Below are 23938 nucleotides of genomic sequence, written 5' to 3' on the forward strand. Positions count from 1 at the left end.
AAAAATGGGTCTGGCAGTGAACGAGGGCAAGACGAAATATCTCCTGTCATCAAACAAACAGTCGTCGCACTCGCGATTTGTCTCTCACGTCACTGTTGACAGTCATAACTTTGAAGTTGTACATAATTTCGTCTATATTGGAACCAGCGTAAACACCACCAACAATGTCAGCCTGGAAATCCAACGCAGGATTACTCTTTCCAACAGGTGCTACTTCGGACTGAGTAGGCAATTGAAAAGTAAAGTCCTCTTTCGACGAACAAAAACCAAACTCTATATGTCGCTCATAATTCCCGTCTGCTGTATGGTGCAGAGGCTTGGACGATGACAACCACCGATGAGGCGACGTTGCGAGTTTTCGAGAGAAAAGTTCTGCGAAAGATTTATGGTCCTTTGCGCGTTGGCCACGGCGAATATCGCATTCGATGGAACGATGAGCTGTACGAGATATACGACGACAATGACATAGTTCAGCGAATTAAAAGACAGCGGCTACGCTGGCTAGGTCATGTTGTCCGAATGGACGAAAACACTCCAGCTCTGAAAGTATTCGACGCAGTACCCCCCGCGGGAAGCAGAGGAAGAGGAAGACCTCCACTCCGGTGGAAGGACCAAGTGGAGAAGGACCTGGCTTCGCTTGAAATATCCAATTGGCGCCACGTAGCGAAGAGAAGAACCGACTGGCGCGCTGTTGTTGACTCGGCTATAATCGCGTAAGCGGTGTCTACGCCAGTAAAGAAGAAGAAAAAAGTATTCAACAAAGAAGTTGCATTAAATTTTGTGTGCGGAATCAAATTTCTGGTGCCGAAATGTTCAGAATGTTGGAAATAGCATTCGGCGATAATTGTTTATTGCAAGCAAGTATTTTTTTTATTGGTACAACTTAATCAAAGAGGGTCAACGCGGGGGGTACGCGTTCACGACGAACCACGTCCAAGACGGCCATCAAAATCAACTGGTGATCAAAACGTTAATAAAATAAAGGAATATGTGCTTCAGAAACGAGGATTAACAGTCAGAGATCTTAATGGCATCAGCCTTTTGGACCAATATCTCTTGATTTTTGCACCACAATGATGCTCCTTCGCCGGACAATGGGCGTGACACCGCTTACCTTTAGGTAAATTTAAGTACCTCCATGCTTTCTTGATCAATATTAAAGAGGAATTTAAAAATTCCACTGGATAATTCACGGCTTCATCTTCATTGTCAAGATGATTGGAATTTGCCCATTTCCAATTCTTGGCGAATACGATGTGAAATGACTTCGGCAATGTAATTTTTGTTCATAATTGACGCAGATTTGAAGACTGATATGTTGAAACGATCATTGCGAAAAGTGTGCGATCTTCAGTGGTATCCGAAGTAGCTATCGTTCATCGTTTGATTCCAGGTATTTCTCTGAGTTGAAATACACACTTTGGCCTTCTCCAAATGAACTGCGAGATGCACAACAGTCGGAAAAGGTTCATGAAATGCAAAAGTAAATATCCTACAAAGCGCTTCATTGCAGTTCTTGTGTCGACCTACTTTATATTTTCTGATCTCATCTCTTTCAAGACTAATAACCGCCATGTTGCTTTCTTTGGTGACGTAATTCCAAGCATATTTGATCAATTTCACCAGACCGCAACATTTAACATTGACATAAGTTTTGAATGTGAATTAGACAACAGTGGCGAATATGGTACGATCCATGTGTTGTCGACTTCGATATTCACTCCTCTAAGTTGAATAATAAATATTCTGGGATTGTCGTCTGGTAAGCTACGCCGATAGAGTGGATATCCACCATTTCCAGTTTGCGCTTTCCAAAAGAAAAGCACGTGGATAGTGTTTCGTGCATTTATTGTCAGACATACAACCCGAAGTGGGATTGTGATGTCCGCAAGGTCCATGAACCATATTGGTTTTCACCACTTCGTATAATTCTGGATCTATCTCGAGATAAGGAATTTCCGCAGAAATGATTTCATAAATTTGATCTGGTGTAACCACCATCCACAGCACCATATATACCATACGTTGCTTAAAGATAAAGTCCATCAAACATCGCAGCTGTTGTTTGAAAAGTCGTGCTGTTACATCGTGACGATCGCTTGCTGATTGACCGCGATTCATAATTCCTCACATATGCCATCGTATCCTGGGAATACTCGTTCATGTGTCTCGGGCTGCCATACGTTGATGGCAAAGAGAACGCCGACCGATATTAGCGCGACCACTTCGTGGCTTTGAAGCAAATTTCAATTTGTAATTGATCACTTTGCGTGAAAGACACATAAAATTTTGGTTCGGAGGAGTACAGCAACTAACATTGTGACAGGGAAATTTTATATATTAGATATAAATCTGACACATTGACCAATATTTTCTTTAAAAAGTAAGGTTATAGGTACTGGGGTCCAGTGAAACGGAAATCATTACATTAGGGATAAAGTCTTTACCAGTTTACTTCACATTCAGCGCTATTTGGTTTATAGAAAGTATTTACCCGATTTTATCCATTTCGGCATTACGACATACCAATACCAGGAAAAGGCGTTCTTTAAATTTGACTAAGATATCTCACATACTGATACATGGTGTAAAGTCAAGCGGTTGTTTGCAAATCCTTGTATTGTAGGTATATAGTATGGGCTAGAAATGAAATGGAACCGATGGCTTAGTCGTATCCCGATTTCGCTAATTTTTACATAATACAATAAAATAATATCACATATGTTTGGCTGAAATAGATTAAGTAACTTCCGAGATATAGGATTTTACTCATGCCAGAATGCAAAATTTTGTGTCTTATTAGACGAATATACTTATTGAGTTATCGCCCTTTTAGTAGATCAAGTAGCCGTGGTTACCATCTCATTTAACTGATTTTACAGTAAATAAAAACGTTTTCAAATGCTTTCCTTCTAGTATTGTTTGATTGAAATAGGTTAAGTATTTTCTAAAATATGTCCGATAAACATCTTAAAGGGAGTCACACCTTTTTCAGCCCACATATGCTTTTTCCACCACGATACCTTCCACCAAATAACAGCTTCCTATGTTTGCATATTTTAAAGCAATTTTTGTATGAGTGAGAGTAGATTGGAGCAATATATACATACCTTAGGTATATACCATGAACTCAATAACACAAACATTTGATTATGAACAAATAGTCAAAACAGTAAGATCATTATAGTGACCAAAGCAAGACCTTTGAAAATATATGATCAAATGCGTAATCAAAATAAACATTGTACTATTTAAAAAACGATGTGGTTGATTTTAATAAAAACTGGTTTATGTTTGCTTAAGGCGTATATTAGGTCCTAACTGGTATGTGACTTGTCGGAAGTAAACCATAGCAAAATTAAATATCTTTTCTGTATGGACATATGTAAGTGTTTAAAACTCTCAAACCCATTTATTTGTGGAAAAACTTCAATGTTGACAACCTCTATAAAGAGACTCAGTTCGATCAAATTACTTTCAAATAATGAATGCCATTTCTTACCCTAAAACCGATTTTTAATTTCGTAAAGCTACAGAATTAAAAATTTTACCGTAGAAACCATTTATACACATAAAATATTTCATATATGTATAAGCATATCTTTAACCATTTAGGCACATGCAAAATTTTCTTAAAAGTGCGACCCTTGAAACACAGCCAGAGGAAGTTGGTGGGCATGGCTGACAGCTGTCACGTTGCCAGCGAAAAGCTGTCGAAGCCAATTTGACAGCGCAGCCAATAATGAAAAGAATGAATACGAAAAGTAAAAATAACAAATAAACCCAGTGAAAAAGCTTTGGAGGAGGAGAGATTAAAAATAGCTTGAAAGCCGATTAAACTGCATTGTGCAGTAGAGCCGCGAGAACATGCCGAATGCCGGGCGCTTATGCAGCGTAAAAATGGGAGTAGTAAAAGCAATTGCTAAAGTACAATACACAACTGTACATATGAGTATACATACATATATATGAGTGTACATATGTGAAAAGAAGGTATGGTGTATAAATCACGACTGACAGTGTTTTTAATAGCGTGAGATATCGCATAAGAATTACGCCTTATTTTTGCGGCATATTAAGGCACAAATTAAGTTCCAAAGGCATTTGGTGCGATCGAAACAAATAAGAAGTTTTCTGACTCAGGTTTGCCAAAAGAATTGATGCTTCATTCACCCAATCAATCTCTCACAAATGAACTAAAGTTTATACAAGTTTTCTGAAAGTGTAAAAAGTTGTCGTCGTCAGGTATAGTCGGGTCTCTCCAGAATATATAGTCTCGCCTGTATAGAATGAAGTGAATGTTTTAACTTATATAATTAATTATATAAAAACTTATGTAATTATATATATATATAATATTGGGTTGTCAAAAAAGTCTTGCGGTATTTTTATTGAATCAATTCGTGTAGGACCCATACATCGAGCTTCTTAGTGACTCCAAGCTTCTTCAAATGGTTTATAACGGTTTGATGACTACTATGCCGGCCTCTTTCGACCAAGTCAGCGATTTTATCGCAATTTTCGACGACAGGCCTTCCGCAGCGTGCGCATCATCACCACCTCTACACCAGAACGAAAACGTTGAAACCATCGTTGTGCGGTGGAAATGGAAACTGTATCGGGTCCATAAACTGCACAAATTTTATTGGCGGCTTGAGATGCATTTTTGCCTTTATCGTAGTAGTACTGTAAAATATGCCGTATTTTCTCTTTATTTTGCTCCATGTTTGCGACGCTATAACTCACGAACGACTTAAAAGAAACGACAATCAATCAAACACGTGTTAGCGCGTGAAATGACAACCAATATATATTCCTAAAGAGAGCTTTGGGAATAGTTTAATGTGGCGAAGAGCTCAAAAGGAAACTTTTTTCATTATACAAATTAGTTCTAATTGAGATTCTCATTTATAGGGCTATCCAAAATTACTCTAACACTCTATATTCACTAGAACTGGCTGAATTTGAGTGAAGACCGATGCTATATTTCTAAGACAATATAGTTCCCATAGATATGAGACTGAAAATGCGTTAAAAAAAATCAAAACTGTAAATGTGTGAGAGGTTAGGCCAGCCTCGAGTCTATAATTTTTATTTCTCGCAACTTGTTGCATAGAATATTAAAGCCTAATGCCAAACGATTGACTAAACGGAAAAAAGTCGAAGTATTTTTCTTTATTTGCCGAATAAAATGTAAAAATTTGAATGATCAAGGTGTTGAAATGAAATTGTGCTCCCATATAAATTTTTGTGCTTAAAATTTGTTAGTTTGCTTCACAGCTCTCTATTTAAAATTCTTTTAATTTGTGTGTCTTTCTTGCTATGTAATTTAGAGATTTGTTTTTCTCACTAACGTTGTTGTTGCAACATCTCCTCCCTCTAAATACGATATTGAGGGGCATAAATTAAACCTTTTCACTTTTCTTCATTCTTATGGCATTGTTTTTGCCGCAATCGAACACACCCCAATCTCGTAACAAAACAAAAAAGGAACAAATCGCAAAGAACAACAGACGAAATTGATTACGGCAACAATTACAGCAAAATACTAGTACAACAGACACATCAGGCCAACCACACAGTAAAACAATAATGTAATTGCAATTGCAACGAAAGCTTGCCACAAACATTTGTGCTCACGAAGCGAGAGTGGTTGGTATTAAGTATTCAGTAGTGGTGGGGAAGATGAATTGCACTTGGCGGGGATCGAAGCGAGTTAGCAATCATAGAAAATGTATTGGCGAGGGCATAACCTATAATCAAGTGGCAACATAATGTGCCACACTTGCGTTACAACAACGATGACGACGATGAGGCGAAACTAGTATGTACATATGAATATGCGGCAGGCGACTATTCGGAAGACAAATTTGCAGGCATATTGCAAATATATATTGTTACATGCACGCAATCAAACATAAATACTCTTATATTTATAAGCAGGTGTGTGCTTCGCTTCCACTTTTGCTTTTGCGCTTGCGAAGGCTGCGCGTTGAGGCATTTTCATATGACAGTACACATCCGTATATTTAGGAGTACTCGATTTTCGGCGTTCTCCTTTTTGTGCTAGTATTGCTATGTAACCCTTTCCGCTTTCTCAATCTCATCTTCGGACAGTCTTTAAACTAATAATAGCCAAAAGCGTTTACGTGTAAATACATTTTAGCCTGTCGTCGTCACTGCCATCGACACCTCACATTCACATAAACATAATTATAGCGGTAGGACGTTAACCTTTTAATGCACCCGGTTGGTTTTTGGAACATTTCTTATATGAAAGGTGTGTGATATATTAGTATATTCTTCTAGAAATTTTATGACACACCCAAGTCACTTTCTCTATTAATGATCGTCTTTATGATGCATATTTAGAAGTTTATTCTCAGACATTTCTACCATTACCAAAACTTAAAATATTTTACCCTGAAGTTTTTGATGTGTGAGATTTACTTGTATTATTTATATTGGCTTTTGAAATTTATTTGTTCTACATTTTGCGATTGATGTGAAAAAATGTAGCGAAAGGCAATGCAGCAAATTTTAAGGATTTTACTTGCCATAGACAAATGAAAAGTCTGTTTGTTTCCGATAAAGTTTTTCTTTTGTGAATCACGTAGAAGTAAATATTCGCCTCTTTTTTACTTCAATACATAAATTACATAAGAGGAAAAGAATAAAAAATCCGTGACGATAGGTTCACGCTCTCACTTATTTACCACAATTATTTGGAAAAAATAATTGAATCATACTTCTGTAGGGACAAGCCATCGGCCACTAGACGGGTTGTTCGATGTCCAAGAATAAACTAATAACTCAACAATTTTAGATGCCACAACAGTACCTCTATTTATTCGAATGGCACCTTCAGAAACTTTCTCCATCAAACTTGACAACGCACTTAAAATTATTTCAAAATTATTCGAAGGTACACTGCGCATTATAAAGTCGCTTATGAGCAATTGATAACGCCTCCTTACCACTGATCAAATTTGTTTTATTCGAAGTATTTAGTAGCCTCTTAATTCTCTTCCTCGAATAATGCGACATTTTTTTGAGGAATTTAATCTATGAGGTTAATTAATGCTTGATCTTAAGCTACGATACATATTTTCGGACTAAGCCACCATTTCTGTCTGTTAATTTTTAATACTCTACCTTTATTTTTTGTATCTGATAACTGAGTGCTCCTGCAAAATAATCTTTAATATTTAAAAAGAGATAATTTAATAATTTTTTAATAACTATACATACTAAAAAAAAACAGTATTCAGCAATTGTGGGTTAAATAAAAGCGAAAGGAGTTACCAGCCCATTTATTCGACTGTCTAGCTCGTCTAGCTGCCGCAGTTGGGGCCACCATCGCTGGTGTATATGTACACTGAAGCACTCCAGCATTCTTATGTCTGCACGCCTCTGAGGTGGATACTATCTCCACATATTCATCCTAATTCCCGTTGTTGCACGTAGCCTTACTCTTAAGTATTATGAAGTATTTAAGTACGTGTGTTCGGCTGCGCTCTATTCGTATCCACTCAACTTGTTGTATTGCATCTATTGTTGTTGCTAAGCGTTTTTTCTTTGCCTATTGGCGCATCCCAGCCAAAAATACTCGTAAAACATGGGAGACAAGCAATTGGACAGCACAATAAATTCTTTGCAGCTACCACAATTGAAGTCGCAGGTTTTATTGCTACCAATGCCACGTTTCTTGCGCCAATGTGAATACGCGGCGAAAAGTGTGGCGGGGTGAGGAGTCAAATAGCGCTTAGACGCATGACAAGTGGCCGGCAGAAACCACAAAGTATTTTCTGGATAACTTACAAAGTATTTTTACATTCACCTCTTTTGGGAATATTTCTATATGGGATATGTTGTGGTACATTTAGACTTTCAGACATAGATAAATAAACATAGCTTTACTATATTAGCGTGGGTTAGAGTTATATTACTATTTTAACCCTGTAAAGGGTATATTGAGCTTGCAACGAAGTTTGTTGCACATAGAAGGAAATGACGGATTTCCTTTAAATTGCACATAAAAGCTCAGCATTACGAGCTGTGCCATACAAACTGAACGATCGGAATCAAGCCAGTGCGCAGTGGTCGGTCTTGAAAACCAAAGCTCAAGCAAACACCTTGTCTAGAAAGTATCGGGACTTCTTCATTTAGCTCTCCCGCTTATATCGGTGCCTTCCAAAGTAAACAGTACTTTTTGAATCCTTATAGATTGTCCAGTGAGAATTTCATGATATTTCATTGATTGGAAGTGAAGTTATTGCGTTTTAAGTGTCCAACATTAAACTTTGTTTTAAAATTGGTAAAACTTTTATCGGAACGTTTCAATTGATAAAAAAAGTTTATGGCGATAATTGCCTATCCGGTAGCAGAGTGCATAAGTGGTTTCAATGTTTTCAAAGTAGTCGTGAGGACAGAAATGGTGATCAACATGTGGGCCAATCAAAATCCGTGATCACCGGAAATTCCATCGAAACTGTTCGTCAATTCATCAAAAATCAGCCGAAATCATCATGGAAATTCATGGAAATGGAATTGAACATCTCCAAAACATCGACTTATCGCATTTTGACAGAACATTTGGGCTTATGAAAGGTGTGTGCACGCTTTGTTCCGCACAAATTGACTGACGACAAAAAATTACTCAGAATCCAACATTCGAAGGACGATTATTTGACCAAAAATTACATTTTAACCATTAACCACTCCCCAAATTCACCTGATCTGGCACCGTGCGACTTCTTCCTTTTCGGAAAAATGCATTTGCTCATGAAAGGAAAGCGTTTTGCAGACGTAGAGGCCTTTCAAAAGGCTTGCACCGGCATACTGACGCCCATACCGGCCAACAAGCTAAAACACTCGTTCGACATGCTTTTGGACCGTGCAAGGAGCTGTATTGAAGCAGAAGGAGACTATTTTGAATAAAATAAAGTGATTTTGCTCGAAAAACTATTCGTTCTGTTTTTTTTAAGTCCTGTTTACCTTGGAAAGCTCCTTGTATAAAGGAAAACATACCAATCAATAGGTCACTTGTAGAATAGTTTTAAAATAATAAAACTACATATTTTTATTTTCACTGCACATTCCGAGTGTTTCTATTTTCTCATTTCTCTCGTTATTCATAGCGCGTATAAATGGGATAGAGTAAAAATGTATTTTTTATTTTTGGTTTTTTTAAGAAATAGTATGTATCAACGGTGGCAAATTTCAAGCATCTATTTTTTTATTTTAGGCCTATGGAATCGACTACTGTGCAGTGGGTCAGTGAAAATGTTTCTTTTCTCTTCGTGGCATCGCTTTTCCTTAGTGAAATTGCATATATCTTAAACTATTTTATCACCTCGAATTAACTTTGCTATTTATACAGAACTTAATTATTTCCAAGGGAACACCGTTTTATATCATTTCGGGTTATTTTACTTTAAAGGAGTTAAGATTTAAAAAATTCGGTTCCTATAAGATCCCCAAGACTGCCGTTCCTCAAGTACGGAACACAATGGTTTCCGTTTCATCGATAACTTATATCCCAAACATGTTCATTCATGGGTGAAATATTCCTATTCTAAAACATTTTATGAGTTTGAAAAACAAGAAAATGTTACATGGATCCAAATCAAGCTGATAAAATGAGAGAAGAAACATATCTTTTTGTACGAGTATAACCGGTTTATTAGTAGCGGATAAGCATCGCTGCCTAAGTTTTCCTCACTTTGTTGCCACGTTACGCGATATCGTGCGACAGTTCGACATTCAAAGTTGCCATGCTTTTTATGCTAGATGACACGTCATGAATTTGATATGTTTTCTGCGTACGTTGATATCTGCATAAATATTTTATCCAATTTTCAAGACAATAAGCCATCTGAAAATTTGTTTTTAAATGAGAATAATCTGTATTTAACAAAAATTACCTTGACAGTCAATGTGTAAGTATTGAGTGTTATTGTCGTTACCAGAAGAGAAGACAAGGCAATTTTAAAAGATACTAAGATGTTTAATGAGTTTATAATATTCAAATGCATATTTTTGGATAAAGTAGAGTCCTCAAAATACAATTCCAACCCGAGAAAAATTGATTGAAGCTTTCATTTTTGCTCGTGTTGAGATTGTGTTAAAATTAAGTTGGTACGACCGTCCTTAATTACAGTTTGCTTACAGCATCTGCTTAAGTCGGTACACCTTAGAAGTACGTTGTAATTTTTACAATGGATAAAATATGGAACAAAGAAATTGTCTTAAATTTTGTATTTCTAAACAAATTTCGTGTGCGAAATCGTTGAGAGTGTTGGAAGAGGCTTGCAAGGCTAGGAGTGGTACAAAACCTTCAATGATGGTCGAGAGATCGTTGAAGACATGACTCGTTCTGGACGACCTTTGACATCTTCAACTGATGAATATATTAAAAAAGTGAAGAATATGGTACTTGAAAATCGTTAAGCAAGTGTTAGAGAGATGGCAAGAAAGCTCGACATCTCTTGTGAGTTCGTTCGAATGATTTTGGTATGAAACGCGTTCTTGCTCAATTCGTTCCGATAAAGCTGATTTTTTTTCACAATGAATACCGTAAACAGGATTCTTTGAACATGCTTGATGCGAGTTCCGATCCCACATTAATGAAGAGAATTATAACTGCCGATGTGACATGAGGAGTCAACAATCATCGAAGAGATAAAACGAAATACGCTGAATGAGCTGAAAGCTATTCCAAAAATTTCTTATGCCGATGGGTATGTAGTTTTATTGCGCATTTGGAAAGTTTTATAAAGATATACTGCTTTTGACTACCTTATTAAGCCATATGATATAGTTTCTTCGTTATTTCGTTGTGAGTTTATATTGGTATTTAAGGCCCGATCTAACATATTCCGGGAAGCATTTCATTTACTCACTGATCACGTGGCTGATCCGTTTTGAAAAACCCCATACGTTGTGATCTTCATTGGACTGCTTTGTAAATTTACACATTTGAAATACAAAACTTCTTAAGCAATAAAGTTTTTCAAAGGTTTGCACCCTGCTTATCGCTACTTATATTATATTTTATTTCACTTGCTGTGGCATTCTTAATTTAACAACTCCATGAAATTGTGCGATCTCCTGAAACTGATAGTGCGAACTGTATGGAATACTGCCACATAAAAAACAGCAATAAATAAAATGTTGAAATTCGGTTAAACAAAAAGAAGTGGCAAGTGATAGAAATAAGTGAATGAAACACTAGGGAAGCACGTTCGTGCATTATAATAATGACAAGTGAAGAATCATGGTGAAATTTACAGCTACAATGTATGTGAATGAGAGAAACCAATGATTGCCCTGTACGAAAAAGTGACTCGTAAGAGAATAGACATTTATTACAATTTTGTCTTGTGAAACTTCACAAACATCACATTTTCATTTCAGGCCAAAAGGTTAATTTAGATACTACAGATATCAAATCCAATTCATAAACCTTTATCATCTCCGTCCTTAGACGATATGAATACATATTTTACATTGTCTGAAAATGAAAAGTCCGAAGAGGCAAGTCTGAGGATGTCCGAGTAGACACATAAGTTCGGCTATAACCGAACTACTATAATATTGCAAGGATTAAAGCCGGGGTAATATTTTCAAGTACATAAAGCCTGTTAGGTTTGTGGGGTCTAAGGCAAGTTTTCAATTTAGGAAAACACGATCTCTCAATTTTATTAAGATAACTCACATATTGGCTGATATAAGAGGTATAAAGTCACCCGGAAGTTCAAAAATCTTTATATTGAGTAAAAGGAGGATGGAGGGAATTTTAGACCCAATGCAACCCGTTTTGATACCTAGAGATACTATTACGTATCATGCCATCTTGATCAAGATATTTAAGATTTTAGTCAAGTTTCAGCTTCCACGGACGTACGACGCACGGACAGACGGACAGGAACGCGGATTTCAACTCGTCTCGTCAGCCTGATTATTTATATACTTATATATAACCCTACTTGTGGATCCCGCCACGCGTTGCTGTGGTATACATTTTACACTATTATTCTTATAATAAATTATTCATTACTGTGAAAATTTTATTTACGAATAAAGGCGAACACATTTTTGTTGGTATACGGTAAGAATCCAAGGGATTGTACTTGAGGTTTAAATTTTCATATGTGCATAATTTCATTGGTAAAACTAAGGTATTTAAGGTTGCTTTCTTGATGTCTGGTTACCAACCTTTTTGTCTAGTTAATAGAGTTGTCAGCTTAATAGATTGTACTTAATAAAAATCAACAAATTGTGGGACCGGCCAATGTGCATGGTAATTGGAGATGTTCGCTTAATAAGGCTTTCACCGTGATGTTTATGTATGAATTGCTTTTTCTATCCTATCTTCTAACTTCGAACTGGACACAATGTGGAAAATTTTATTAAAATCGGTTCAGTAGTTTAGGACCCAGCGCGGACAAACAACGTGACACGTGATTTTTATGTATAAAGATATAAACTTCGATTAGTTTTAGTTAATATATACAACCGCTAAGTGAATAAACCTGTTATACTCTGTAGTAACATGTTGCAAGATAATAAAAATATTGTGTTGCACAGCTAAATTTGCTAGACGCGTTGTTGGGTTGTCCGTCGACTCTCATTCGTTATAATCTCTGAAAGTTGACAGTAACGAAGGAAGATGAAGGCCTTCTCTGTTATTGAAACTATTTGGAGTTACGGGGTGTATCCCTCGATTCCCCAAGCCATTTGAAACTACGGTATGAAGCAATAATATAAATGTTTTTTGGAACTCTGTTGAAACTAAACTCTGTTGTTATTAAGAAAATCCACATTCACCCTCAGCGGCAAATCGGTATTCTTATATTAATTAGGAGAAGTCTAAGCGAATATCTTTCTTAGCTATTAAATACTAGAATAAATATATTACGGTGTTGAATCCAACAGAAACTAATTCCTTCGGAACGACTGAATTTTCCGGCAGGTTTGTTTCCACACATTTCCACATCTGTTGCCGGAGTTGTCATAACACTCGACTGTCGCCTCCGCTGCCGTTCACTTTGGTGCAAAGTGTGGCCGCGGTAGCAAGAGTATTTGCCGTATGCAACGCAAATGTCATTTAAAATTTGTTCACCATCATTCATCTCGAGAAAGAGCGTTGACTTGTACCAACCATACCAAGCGGACGGCAAGCCAGCCGGCAATAGTGGAACTGGCAGTGGAAGCGCTAGAGGTGTTGGCAGTGCTGTCAACACTAGCAGCGAAAACAGCAAGGCTAACAACACTGCAACCACCATTGTCAAAGTCGACGCCGACGCCGCCTCTGCAGGCGCTTTCTCAAAGCAAACGTGAGCCGTTGATATCAGTACGGTAAAATCAGTTTGTTAAAATGAAATTGTGGCACTTGGAAATTTTTAGGTCCAGTAAGTTGGCTGCAATGGAGGAGACTTCGCAGACAGTAAGTTTGTTGTCACAAGAGAAACAACGAAGACGAGAGAGCAAAACAAGGGCGGGGGTTCAAAAGTTCACAATTGCACATTTCGATATGGCAGCTAAATTTCAAGAAACAACGAGGTTGTTGTAATGTTTGTTCTCTACTAAATGAAAGAAGTATTTGAAATATTGAGAATACAATGGCAAACTTTAGTTTGATAAGCTTACTTAGCTAAGTTTTTTGCGAGGAGCTCCCGGAGTTCAGTTGTAGTTCCTTTCCAAATAAATATTTTTGCTAATACGAGTACTCAGTCTTAAAATACAGTTAACATAATGCGTGTACAAATTTTTGGATCAATAAATTTAAAATTGTAAAATTCGCTTTTTCGGCCTTCTAAATCTAAATGTAATTGTAAATCCTTAAGAAAAGAAAATTCGTAACCTTCGGTTGCACCGAAACAATAATACCCTTAACTCCGCGCAAATATTTCAGTGTATAAAAAAGATATTTTTGCTTAAGAATGGTGGCAATATAGTGTGTGCGAAATAGATGAAATGTGCTCGTTCATAAGGATAAGGGTGATAAGAGAACAGAATAAAGAAGAATGAGGCATCTGGTTAAAATCCTAAAATCCTACAAACCTGTAATGAAACTTAGGATTCTCATAACCTTTATTTTTTTGATATTGATATGTGGATAGGGTCATCTAAAGGTTAAATCAAATATAAAGAATGAAGGTAATCAAGTTTAGGCCCATGGGATGACACTGAGACTGTTAAAGATATTTTAATGAGAAAAAAGTTTAATGGGGACAACAACGAAGTCAGCTTCCGCCCTATAATACTCTGATAACGGCAGATGAGAAATGCAGAAAAAATGTTGTTCTAGAAGTTGAGCGTATTGCTGGATTCCCGAATTTCATTAAGGGAGCACTACTTTTAGTACTATCAGTGCAATCAGAGTGCCAATTCATCTCTTTCTCAGTGGTTAGCTTGACTCCTATTAAATGTTTGCAGAAATTGACCTAACCTCATTGCTTCAAAATATGCTCACTTTCAATACAGCTGTATTGTGATAATGGCATAAATAGATAAAGGCATTTCGTGCGGTAAATAGTGACTAAAACTGACACTAAAAGTTTCTCTTCTTATAATTTCCAGATCGATTTTTTTTGACCAATTTCACCATGTCAGTAGTTTTTTAAAGTTACCCGAAATAACAAGTAAAATTAATTTTTCCTATATTTCTTTAGTCCAAGTCACATATTTGTTTCGGCGACTAATAGAGATTCTACCCGCGGTTCACTGAAGGTATGACGCTCAATATACTATTTCGTATAGTTGGTATTTTCGCTAGTTGGCGCTGAAAGCTGTATTGTTCGAATGAGACCGGCATAGTAGTCATCAAACCGTTATAAACCATTTGAAGAAGCTTGGAGTCACTAAGAAGCTCGATGTATGGGTACCACACGAATTGATTCAATACAAATACCGCAAGACTTTTCTGACAACCCAATATATCAACTTCAATCTATCGAAAGCTCTCATAGGCCAGAAAATGCAAAGATGGTTCCGAGTCGCCTTCCTCGAGATAACTTTGAGAGGGACTCCGACTCATTTCCAGTCTTATATTGTATAATTGGGCCAAGGGGCAATTTCTTGCAGGCTATCGGGTTTGCTGGTTGCAGTGTAATGCATCCGGAAGCGAGAAATCGTCGTAAAAAGTCGAAAGGTCTATAGGGGAGATTCCGAACTATAATTTGTATTAAGGTAAACACGATGCGATGCGAAGATCTCATTTATCGCCCACTTTGCTTTATTTCCTTGAGGCATTAGCCTTGCGACTGCAGAGTAGACATAAATATATCATTTACATACTTCTGTTCCTGCACAAATATAAACCACATATGTATATATGTATATATACATATATCATATAAATATGTATACTGTAGGCACGGATGTTGCTACAACAACTACAAAATTCTGTATGTTTGGACGCAGGGCAAACCGCCAAAGATACAGCAATAGCAACTGGCAACCAGAAAAACGGACAAGAACAATAACAATATGCAAAGAGCAACGGTGACGAGTGCACGGAATTCTCTTGAAAATTAATGAAGGCGTTCTACCTGCAATCCATTTAATTTTTATAAACGATCTTGTCTTAATGCCACTGTGCTAGTACGGTCATTATAAATTACAATGCCACAGCTTTGGTTGCGGTGTTGCACGCTGCCATTGTTGCTGACTTGCTTGATTGCCATTCTTGTTGTTGTTGTTCTCATTGTTGCTGCTCTTGCTGTGTTGGTGTTTGCCGGCTACAGCGGCGAGTGGCAATTCGTATTTGTTAGTTTCGCTGACTGATTCGCTCCCTTGCAGAGTTTCATGCTGCTTACTCGCACACCACGGCTGGTTGTTGCGGCTGGTGTTTTGTTGCTTTCGGTTTCATGATGCGCTGTTGATCTGCTTTATACGAATGCATATTAGTAGCCTTCTACAAATCTTCGCCAATCCAAGAATTAGTCGAGCCAATGTGAGGCAACAACAAAAACATTGTGCCACAACCATTCGCCAGCACATCACCCCACTGCTATACCCACGTGACTGTCAAGGTTTTACCTTCTTTTAGTTTGCAGTTTCAAATGTTTTTCGTTTTGAAATTCTACCGCGTTTAAATGTGTGATGTGTGTGCTTATTAGGGTATTCCTTTTTGACGAGGTTAGGCGATTAATATAGCGCTCTCACCAATATTATTTTCATTAGTTGGGTTTATTTTATAGGTATTCGCATATTTCCGGTTCTCTCCTCTCTATTTTAAGACGCTGAGAATACTGATCTTTTAAAAAGGTTAGAAAGATGGGCTGTTATTCGTGATTGGTGTCCACAAGAGCAAAGTGTAATAAAAACTATATAAATTATTAGTTATCGTATTAATCTCCCACATTTTATTAATTTTTTGGATTTATATTCACATGCGGGTCAGAAAAAGCGGGTTTTTTGTTAACTTTATTTGGAAATGCAGTTTATTTGCATAATTACGCGATTTATGGTATTTCAACAAACGGTGATCCATTCTGAAAACATTTGGATAGCCTTGTTCCCATAGACGATCTCAAAAAGGGTTTCCGGAAAAAGATGTCTGGCGGTGAACGATTTTTTGAAATTTACAACTAGTCATAAACTCTTAAATGATAGATACAGGTATGTTAAGGCGACATATTGCTAGTGGTCCTTGAACACATTATCTATTTCATAAGTTTCTCTTAATGTTTCGTTACTTAAGTTACCAGGAGTGAGTACTTCATTTATGGTGTGTCACGTCCTTATGATTCCATGATTGTAAAAAAGTCTTGTTTCTATTGAACTAATAACGGCAATATATAAAAATAACAAATTTTAGCCAACTCAACGTCTAACCTATAGACAACTTCTAAAAAAAATAAATACATTTTATAGCAATTCGATATCCAAACAGGATATTCAAAAATTTCTTCCTGAAAGGGTTTTAGTGTCGGAGCAATCTCTCTATGACATGAAGGAACAAAGAATGAACAAGTGAAAATTGCAATACTTTTAAAATAAAGTTAAAACATTAGTGAAAAAACGGACTTTTATTTTTGGGAGCAAAGCGGCGACTAAAATTCAGTTTTGCAGCTTCTTTAGATATCACCAGGATGGAAACCACAGTGACAAGACGCGGCCATCAATATCAACTAATGATCAGCACGTCAATAAAATAAAGGAACTGATGCTTGAACATCTACGATTAACAGTCAGAGATCTTACTGGCATAGTTGGAATATCAGAATGATCAGTGAAAACCATTTTGAAAGGTCCTTCCGACCCTCGGAACTGTCAACAAGAAATACTATTTGAGAGTTATACAACTATTTGTTTCTAATCATTATCGTGGTATCACCGTATTTTCCTGATTAAGCTAAAATTAGCTAGACGACCGCTTCAGAGAAATGGTTTTGAGTCAATTGAAGAAATTAAACGGGATTGGCTACGCGGATTGAAGGCTATTGCGGAAATTGACTTTAATAACTGTTTCGAGGATCGTGGTGAAGAGTGTTTCGCGTTTGGTGGTTGGTTTTCCTAATTTCTTGAAGTCAACAAAATGGTTTTGTACCACTCACAATTAACTTTTCTGCGTGGTTCTATTGGTAATGGTTAAGACAAGTCCAGTTTTTCTAAAAAAAAAACAGGCGACCTTTTGCTGAGCTGAACGAATACAAATTTTAAAGTTAGTATGTCCTTAAGTTCAAGGTAGCACTGGTCTCCTCAGTGTGTTAGCTACAATTTCTGGAAGCTGCTCATCGATGGCTTGGTTTTTGGTAGGCAATACATCGTAGGAAGATATTTTTTCACAAAAACAACATTATCTGAATTAGCAATATTGTTCTAAATACTTATCCTCCTCGAACCGTTTTTTATTGACTTCATACATTTGTATAAAGATCTTCTTGCTAGCAATAAAAGAATTTTCAATATAAAAACCAAAATTTTCTTTGTTTAATGTAAACATGTTAAAATTTATTATTTCGTTCGTTTCGTATTTATTTCTGATACTAAATTACATTTAATAATGATTTAATTTAAATTGCTAATTTCTAAAATCCTAACTGGACACAGTTTTTTACAACAATCGTATAAATAGCTCTAACTGTATAAATACTATTCTAAACAAATTAAACGCTTTTAAAAATAGGCCACACTGATTGTATACAAAGATGTTACCATTATCAAACCAATGCACAACACGAGCAAAATAAAGTACAATTTTTTATATGCAAGCTCACCTTTTATTAAAAAAGCAAAATAAATTAAATTTTAAACATAGCAGGTGCTAAAATTTAATTGTTTAAACAATAAACAATAAAAATATCAAAAATGAAAAAAATTAACAATAAATTTATTAAAAATGCATATCTAATTAAAAAAAATAATTTTAGAGTTGAGTGGTTTTTAAAGTGAAAGCATCATAAACAAAATAGGTCAAATACGTTTTATTGAGTAAATTAAAAAAAAAAGTTTATTTAACCCAAACTGTTATTTTGATGGCGAAGTGATAATATTCTTTAAAAACTATAAGGTTTTTTTAATATTTTTTTATAGAGACGTGTTTCAAAGTTCATTAATTTAAATCAAAACAAAAATTTTAAGACTAAAGATATATATTTTTTGTTAAAAAAACGAAATAATATTAAAGTGTATATATAATAAATATAATAAAATTGTAAAAGTATCAATTTCATTGTAAAACAAAATAATTCTTCATAATTTCATATGTATGTGCATATGAATATATCTTTCAATAAAGTTTATCAACTTTTAACTTCTTTAAACATTGCGTCTCTATATTGTTTTTTTTCAAATTAAAATATAAATTTTATTATAAAACAATAAATAATGAAAAAACAAAAATAACAAAAATTATAAAAATAAAAATGCTTTTAAAAGTCAAAAATTAATTTTCATGAAAGTTAAAAAAAAAAATAGCTTTAATAGACAGAAATAATTTTGGAAAAATTATAAACATCGAAAAAAAGTAAATGTTTTTTCTGAAAATATGTTTTTGTTTTGTAAAAGGAATCGCTTTTGTGCATTGGCTTGTATACTTCTTTCTTTCGATTGAATCAGTTTTACTGAAACTTATACTCAAGACTCCTAAATACTTAACAGTTGCATTCAAATACTCACACAAACATAGCGCACAAATTTAAGGCACTCAAACGCAGTTACGCAACAATTCGAATTTATTGAATTTTTTTATTTGTACAATATGCTAAAATGCAATGGAAGAGCTGCTTATGTATAATCTTTACTGTGTGCTTAAGCTACGGAATGGAAGCTTTCCTGTGGTTCCCTAAAACTATATGCAACTAAGTTTATATAAATAAATATTATTTATATGTAATTAGATTGCTAAGTGCACTTGATTTTTCGTTTTTATAAATAAATTAGGCTAAGCAATTTTTAAAAATGCATATAGTACATATTTACTTACGACCTAATATATATATATATATATATATGTATATATGTATATATGTATATATGAAAAATATAAATTAATTCTTTCAGTTAAATGCTTATATTTTATGGCTTTTTGTGTTGTTTGTTGTTAATTTGTTAAGATTTTTGTGCTGGCGCTACTTCAACTAGGCATTACAATTCTATAAAGAGTCTTTGTTGGCTTTGTAGTCTTTACTTCATAATTATTTACAAATTTCTAGGCGATACTGTGAAGAACACGAACGAAAATTCCTAGTTTCTCAGTTTGTGTGTTGTTGGGGGTGTGTTGAATTTGTGGGGTGACTTAAACAATTATAATTATATGTATGTGTGCCTGTGCGTGAGTATTACAGCTTTTTTACAACTAATTTGTTAGAGTATAATGTGTTTATGAAATTTCTAGTGGGCGTATAGTACAAATGAATGTGTCGTGTGGTGGGTATTTGTGATGAGCGATTGTGTGGGGATCACATTGAAATGAGTGAGTAAACTTAACCACTTAAACATAATGGCAAACTGGTAACATATTATTATTAGACTAAATGTGTTAAATAACTAAGCTGTACAAGTGCTTAAGGAATAAATTTACATGCAAATTAAGGCTAAAATGTTTAATACCACAGCCGAGAGTGGTGAGTATACTATACTAGTAGGTCAGTTCGAAATATCAGCACAATGCAAAAGAGACATATTTTGGTACACACCGTTAACTCACCAAACTCCAAAGTACCCTTTATTTAACTAATTCGTTCTTTGTTTTTCTGTTTCTTGATTTTCATTCCTATACAACGAAAATGGTATTGGAATCGTGCCTACTTAATGTAATTAACTTTTATTGTATACACTTACAAATATCGTTTAAAGTTCAGCCTACAGAACTAATGATCACTTTGTAGTTTTCTATGTTCAAACGTGTTTAACTGGAATTCAAGCCCCCACCGGGTTCGATGTCTTTCATCACATTCGCACGCGCATTTCCTGTTCCACCAGCATTGCGTTCTTACCGCGCTGCGTTGGTTGTGGAGCATGCCGCGGCAGCGATACCAAATGATGGCCGGTCGTCACACCGCCGAGCGGTGATATCGATGGTGAGCGTGTAGCTAGTGGTGAGAGTGATGGCGAAAACGATGGCGACATAGCAGTTGATGTACTGAAGCCACCTGGTGTATCGTGACTAATGGGCGAACGTGGCGCCATATACTGACCGCTGGCATTCACTTGACCACCACCCGTCGTTGGACCGCCTAATGATGTGGTGGCTATGTGATGCTGCGCAGCTTGCGGCAATCGTACGCCCACGCCAGCGCCTGATAGCACTGCCATATTGATGGCGCGCGGCGCTACATTTGTGAGCAGTGGTGGCGGTATGTGTGTCTTTACGGTACCGATGGAATGCGCTTGGGACTGTTTACTTTTAGCGCTGGAGGAAGCACCGCTATTGCCGCTATGCACAGACATGTTGTCATCTTTGAGGCGTGCGATTTCAGAGAATACGTGTGCCAACGGTTGATATTGTGGCCCCCAGTCGAGCAGATAGTCCCAATTGTAGCTGCCGGTGAGCTCTTCTTCACTGTGTACAATGGAGCTGAGTGAACCGTTCATGGGTGGACCAACATTTGCGGGATGTCCGACATTCGGCACATGGCCGACGGGTACGTTTGTAAAGTTAATGACGCGATCGACAGCCACTCCCACACTACCGGCTGTGGTGGCAGCTTCATCTGTGCTACTTGCATGATCCGATGCGGCGCCAGCCACATCATTCAGTTTGGCATAGATAAGATTTGTGATGTCTGTTTGAGCGGCGGGATCTTCATCGTACATATGCATCTGCAGTGGATGATGGAGATGTGTTTCTTTTTGTGAACCACTCATGCCGTCGGAGCAACGATGAGAAGAAGTTGAAGCAGCACCCGTGGCATTCGCTTCACGATCTACAATGCCCAGACGTGCTAAGTACTCCTGTGTATTCTGCACTGAAATGTCGGACATGCGTCCATCCTCGCCGTTCACACCGCCCGCACCGTTGCGATGATGCAGCGGACCTTCGTTGATCATCCTTATTTCTTCATCTTCGCCATCATCCTCGGCGGAACCCCGTCCACTCGAACCTGATTGCTCGGATCCCGACAGTTCCGAAGTCGTTGCAGCGCCTGAGTTGGAACTCGCCGCATGTGCACCATAGGGCGGTATCTCATCATATTTGGGTGGCGCAAATTGTCCAGCAGCCGATGAGGCTACACCAGTATTTCCACTGCTGCCAGCCAGGCCAGAATTTACGCCACCTCTAATGGGTATCGTATCGAAGACACTGGGATCGACGTAGCTATTAGATGCACCTACAGTCTCCGTACTTAAATGTGGTTTTGTCACATTTCGTGGTTTGCGACTACGCATACGTACAAAAAGAAAAATGCCCGCAATCGCACAAAGCACCAATAATACTGCAACTATTAGCCCTACCAGCCAATCTGCAACACCACTGCTACCACTTGCACCGCCATTGCTTGCCAAATTTGTACCGATACTGGCTAGCGGATCCAAGGAGATTTCTACAACAGTCATGTTGGTTAGAGAGCCTTGTCTGCCCGAGCTTGCGGCAATCACCAGGCTGATATCACGTCCATCATCGAAATTGTCGTCGACTTTCTTTTTGATCACCACCGCCCCATTCGTGCGGTTCACCTTGAAGTAGGCATGCTGAGAACTTAATTGGTAAACAATACGTCCATCAGGTCCCTTATCGCGATCGGTCGCCGTCACTTGGCCCACAATATAGCCCAACGGCAGGTAGCCGGTTGACGGCGATGGCATCACAAAGCGATAGGTGCGCTCCGTGAATTGTGGTGCGAATTCGTCTTTCGATTCGATTTCAATGCGAACTTTAACCCGTGCCGACTTGCTACCGCTATCTGTGGCGCGCAACACAAAGTCGTAGCGATGTCGCTGCTCATAGTCAAACACCGCATTCGAGGTTACAATGCCTGTGTGCGGGTCGACGCGAAATAGCTTCCAAGAGACATCGTCCAACCCCGCAGCCTCGTGATCGACGCTATAGTTGAGGCGGCCGTAAGCGCCGCGATCTAAATCGGTTGCACGAGCTGTAAACACGCTAGTGCCGACTGGCTCATTTTCACCCACAAACTCGACATACTCAGTGACTGGAAAGCGCGGCACGTTATCGTTTTCATCGCGCAACGTCAAACGAAACGGTTGCAAGCTGCATAGCGGCTCGGGTGCGCTGTCGCAGGCACGTATCACCAACGCATAGCTCATTTCGCCAGTGTCAAAGTCTAATTTGTTGTTCACGAACAACACACCGGACACGAGGTCGATGGTGAACATGCCCTCGTCATTGCCAGACGTTATATCGTACACCACTTCCGAGTTAGGCGTATTCTCTAAGTCAACATCGGTGGCCACAAGCTTTGCGATGGAATAACGAAGTGGAGCAAGTTCGCTCACCTCAGCCTCGTACTTACCGTCAGTGGCGAACTTCGGTGCATTGTCATTGGCATCCTCCACTGTGACAAATATATTTATTGCTGTGCTCGAGTTGTCTGCTGCTTGCGCCAGAAGTTGCTGCGACGACGCATGCGCATCACTAACCACCAAGCGCAACTTATAGATGTCGCTACGTTCGCGATCAAGTGGTTTCACAAGTATAATAGCGCTCGACTGATAAACTTCGAAAGTGGCATCCTCATTTCCGGAAACTATTTTGAACAGCAGCGAACCAGCTGCGCGGTCAGCATGTGCGTTAAGTACCTCTTGACCAAGACGCAGTACTACCGTACCAAGCGGCGCGGCTTCATTGATTTGTGCGCGATATTGTGTCTGTAAAAATTGTACGCGCCCACTGTTGCCCTTACTGGCGCGCACTCGTAAAACCGTAGAACTTTTCAATGGTATAACGCCTCCATCCTGCGCGGTGATCATCACATAAAGATCGTTAGCAACAGCTCCGAGCCGTGTCATATTTACAAACACTGCACCAGTTTGTTCGTTGACGCTGAAACCACGCAGGGGCGGGTTAATATTGTAATGTATCTCGGAATTGCGACCTTCAGCGTCGGCGTCTGTGGCATTGACCATAACCAACTCAATGTCTGCAGCAGCTGCGGCTGTACTGATCACTTGTTGATCGGGCAGCGTGGCCGCATAAGCGGGCGGTAGTTGCGCATCGAATATGGGTGCGTTGTCATTCTCATCACTAACGCGTACTGTCAACGTAGTGCGCACCTCATGCGCCGCATCCGAGGCGATGATTTCCAATTGATGCTCCTGCTGATCCTCATAATCGAGATGGCGTCTGAGTGTCACCTTACCGCTATTACGGTCGACTGCGAAGAGCGGTTTGCTCATAAATTCTTGGCTATCAGGCAGATCGCCGCCGAAGCGATAAGTAAGCGCCGGGTAAGTATCGACGTCGTTTGCTGAAACTGTGGTGATGACTGTACCCAATTCGATACCTATTTAAGAATATGATAAG

General features: G+C 37.9%; 1 protein-coding gene and 1 long non-coding RNA gene across 2 annotated transcripts in view; one reads left to right on the plus strand and one right to left on the minus strand.

The window, feature by feature from the left end:
- Nucleotides 1-23938, plus strand: part of LOC125775781 (uncharacterized) — a 218036-nt gene that overhangs the window by 97672 nt on the left and 96426 nt on the right. The gene's annotated exons all lie outside the window — the stretch shown is intronic.
- The window catches only part of LOC105223592 (protein dachsous), a 243140-nt gene continuing 237134 nt past the window's right edge, over nt 17933-23938 (minus strand). Inside the window, exon 13 of the mRNA XM_011201347.4 lies at nt 17933-23918. Within this exon, the coding sequence (XP_011199649.3) occupies nt 20404-23918 (3515 nt within the window). The 3' untranslated portion in view covers nt 17933-20403. The remainder of the gene's footprint in view (nt 23919-23938) is intronic.

Source organism: Bactrocera dorsalis, chromosome 1 (assembly GCF_023373825.1).
Source record: "Bactrocera dorsalis isolate Fly_Bdor chromosome 1, ASM2337382v1, whole genome shotgun sequence".
In the NCBI taxonomy this organism is placed as follows: Eukaryota; Metazoa; Arthropoda; class Insecta; order Diptera; family Tephritidae; genus Bactrocera; species Bactrocera dorsalis.